The sequence below is a fragment of the Brassica rapa genome, chromosome A06 (assembly GCF_000309985.2).
Source record: "Brassica rapa cultivar Chiifu-401-42 chromosome A06, CAAS_Brap_v3.01, whole genome shotgun sequence".
NCBI lineage: Eukaryota > Viridiplantae > Streptophyta > Magnoliopsida > Brassicales > Brassicaceae > Brassica > Brassica rapa.
In genome coordinates this window covers 289857-292691 of record NC_024800.2, presented here as the reverse complement: position 1 = coordinate 292691, position 2835 = coordinate 289857, and the positions used below count along the sequence as shown (strand labels likewise).

Genomic DNA, 2835 nt, shown 5'->3' with positions numbered 1-2835 from the left:
GAAACCAATATGATTTTACCAGTGGTATGGATGGTAAATGCTGAGGTTTCTCTGCCTAATCAATCTTCCTTCTTCTGTGTGCAAATGATGAAAGCCGGTACTTGTTGACATTGTTCTTCCACCTTCCCAACCATAAAGTTGATGAGAAGAGCGTAGGAAGAATGGTTCTTGCCAAAGCAGAGGGCGTCTTTCTGGTGATTCTCCAGTGTACCGACGAGGATAGCTCGTCCGTGTTAGCATACTCTGTCTTTCCCTGTTATAAATATCAAGCGGAACTCCACTGAAGCGGCTTGAGCATTCAAGGCACCGTTCTTCTTCACGATGATGACAGAACTCATGAAACTGGAAGCTGCTTCTTTCGTTGTATCTTAAGTTGTCTTGATAACAGTGATCATGGTGTCTTTCAAGAGCAAAAGACGCTGGTCTTTGAGCTGTTGGGATGTATCTAGCATCTTCAAACTGTGAACATCTAATTAGTTCTCGGTAAGAACCAAGATCCAGTGGAGATGTTCTCAATTGTCTTGAATGAACCAAAGGATCATGCACTTGTACAGGTCTTTGGCTAACACCTTGAGATTGTGTTTGTGGCTGGAGGGGATACATGAGCAACTTTGATTCTCGTTCCTTCGTCTCTCTCCATCTCACCTTCTCAGCATAAATCTCCTTAGCGACGCGAGAGACAGCGAACTTGAAAGTAGTGCACTCTCCCAAAGGGAAAGGCTTGTCACATCTAGACCCATCTCCTCTCTTGTTCTCGTAACCAGGGTACTCGCTCTTCTCGAACGCCACGCACTGTGTCAACACAAGAGAGCATCTGCTAGCGAGCTCCTCGAGATTCCAGTGACAAAAAGGTGCTTTGTCCTTGTGAGAGACATGGATTTCTCCATCAGCTCTTACCATATGGGCTGCTCCATGGAAAAATCCAAAAACCAGTGCCTTATGCTTCCTATAAGTACAACAAAAGAAGATGAGATAATAAGTACACATACAACTGGGAGAAGACAGGGGGCACTATACTTACTGTATAAGTCTTGAATCAGTCTCTTTGCCGTGGAAGCCGGCGTGAGGGAAGTTGAAGATGATACGGTCAAATCTTCTGGAGTTAAGATGAGGGTGTAGGTGGAGTTTGGTTGCATCAACTCCATGTAAGAGGGAAGCTCCAAGTCTCTTGAGAGTAGCAAGGTTTGATCTTGCCTTGCTGTACTTTCTAACCACATCATCTGCTTGGAAATCACCATTTTAAACAAACAGCAGAGGGAGAATCCAACTTAAAAGGTACAAACTTTCAACTCTTCAAATGAATTTGGATTCTTGTCATTTGAAGCATAAGGTGGAAGTGAGATCAAAACCCTAACTAAACTCTTTGTCATAGAAACTTCACGGGAGAAAACAATATCAAGTTCACCGTATGAATCGAGGGAGGAAGCGCAGATATTGGAAGCAGAGCGGAAGCGGGAGGCTAAGCTGCAGGAGAATGAGAAGTCTCCTTCGCCCACGAGAAGTACCTGATGGTTCGATGAATAGTGTGTCACCCATACTTCTTCATCATCATCATAATCTCTGATAAGCTTCGAGGAGAGCTCTCTCGAGGTGGCCATGAGTGAAGAAGATGCTGTGTTTTTCTTTTTGAGTTTGGAAATGTTATAACGTTACTGTGTTCTCTTGCTCTGTTTGTAGTGACGATTTAGTTTCCTATCAAAAAAATTGAAATGACAAAAGGGGATGGATTGGATGATCGGTAAAAATTCTAAATTGATAATTTTTTGGGTTGGTTTCAATCCATAAAGTGTATGCATCTTTGTCGCCAAACAAAAAAAAGGAACATTTCAGGCCCATGAACAGATCTTCGCGTAATGGTTTGGAGAAGAAAGCGTTTTGATGAGTTGAGAAGCTGAATAAAAAAAGAAGAAGCTGAAGCATGTAAAAAGAAACCATTATTTTGGCTCCCAGACTAATGAACATGAATGAATGGGCTTCAAAGACTATCTACTTTTTACCTAAAACCACGTTTCACGAGTCTTTGAAGATTTCATGTTCATTAAAAAACATCATCATCCTCCTGATACCTATGTTTAACAGTTTTCAATGCCGACGACAATCATGCGATTCGTGAAGGCAGCAGAATCGTTTATAGAAAAAATTCACATCCTTTTCAATCGTAAGAGATTAATAATAATCCATGAGAAGAATAGACTCATTCATATTAATGGGCCAGGCTCAAATAGGTCTCATGTCAGGCTTTTAGTTAGTTAGTGTGCCTTTTAAATATAGTTTTGACGGTTGGGCATAAGATAATTGAATTACTAATTAATAATGATCCATTTGATATATTGAAATACTATATTGACCCATTTATAAGACATATATTGTTTTAATAGATAAGATTTCTATATTTATGTAAAGCCTAATTTAAATTTATATATGTTTGAACTACATTACGTTAAACCCATGTTCTAATAATATACCTTCAAATCTAACATATTAGAAACATATATCAATTTTTATTTAATATTCAATAGTTTATTTTATCATATCTACAGATATCTAATACTAAATTTTAAAGATTAGTGTATATGAAAAATTGTCATAAATTTCAAATAAAATACTAAATAATAGTTTTAATAATTTACTTTATTTGTTTTGAATGGTCCATGGTAGCATATATTTTCAATCATGTGATACAAAATTCTAAATTGAAAGTATTATTAGTTAAAGATCAAAAATTTAATTGAAAAGTATTATATTAAATTAATATCACAATATTAATACAAAACTGTACATTAGTTTAATTGTAATTACATAATTTTTTTGAGCAAAGAACTGTGAATGGTTATG

At 37.1% G+C, this 2835-nt stretch overlaps 1 protein-coding gene across 1 annotated transcript; it reads right to left on the bottom strand.

The window, feature by feature from the left end:
* Window positions 1–914: 914 nt before the first annotated feature.
* Window positions 915–2073, bottom strand: LOC103871023 (heavy metal-associated isoprenylated plant protein 41). Its single transcript, XM_033273414.1, has 2 exons — window positions 1406–2073; window positions 915–1220 (listed from the first exon to the last, which is right to left on the bottom strand). Exons 1-2 carry the CDS (start codon window positions 1596–1598, stop codon window positions 1018–1020), a joined length of 396 nt encoding a protein of 131 aa, XP_033129305.1. The 5' UTR covers window positions 1599–2073; the 3' UTR covers window positions 915–1017.
* Between the last annotated feature and the right edge of the window lie 762 nt (window positions 2074–2835).

Excerpts from the sequence above, each read along its gene's own strand:
- LOC103871023 (XM_033273414.1), bottom strand. The coding sequence starts at position 1,598 with ATGGCCACCTCGAGAGAGCTCTCCTCGAAGCTTATCAGAGATTATGAT. Across the intron at positions 1,221-1,405 it reads TTCCTCCCTCGATTCATACG|ATGATGTGGTTAGAAAGTAC; the intron begins GTGAACTTGATA and ends ATTTCCAAGCAG.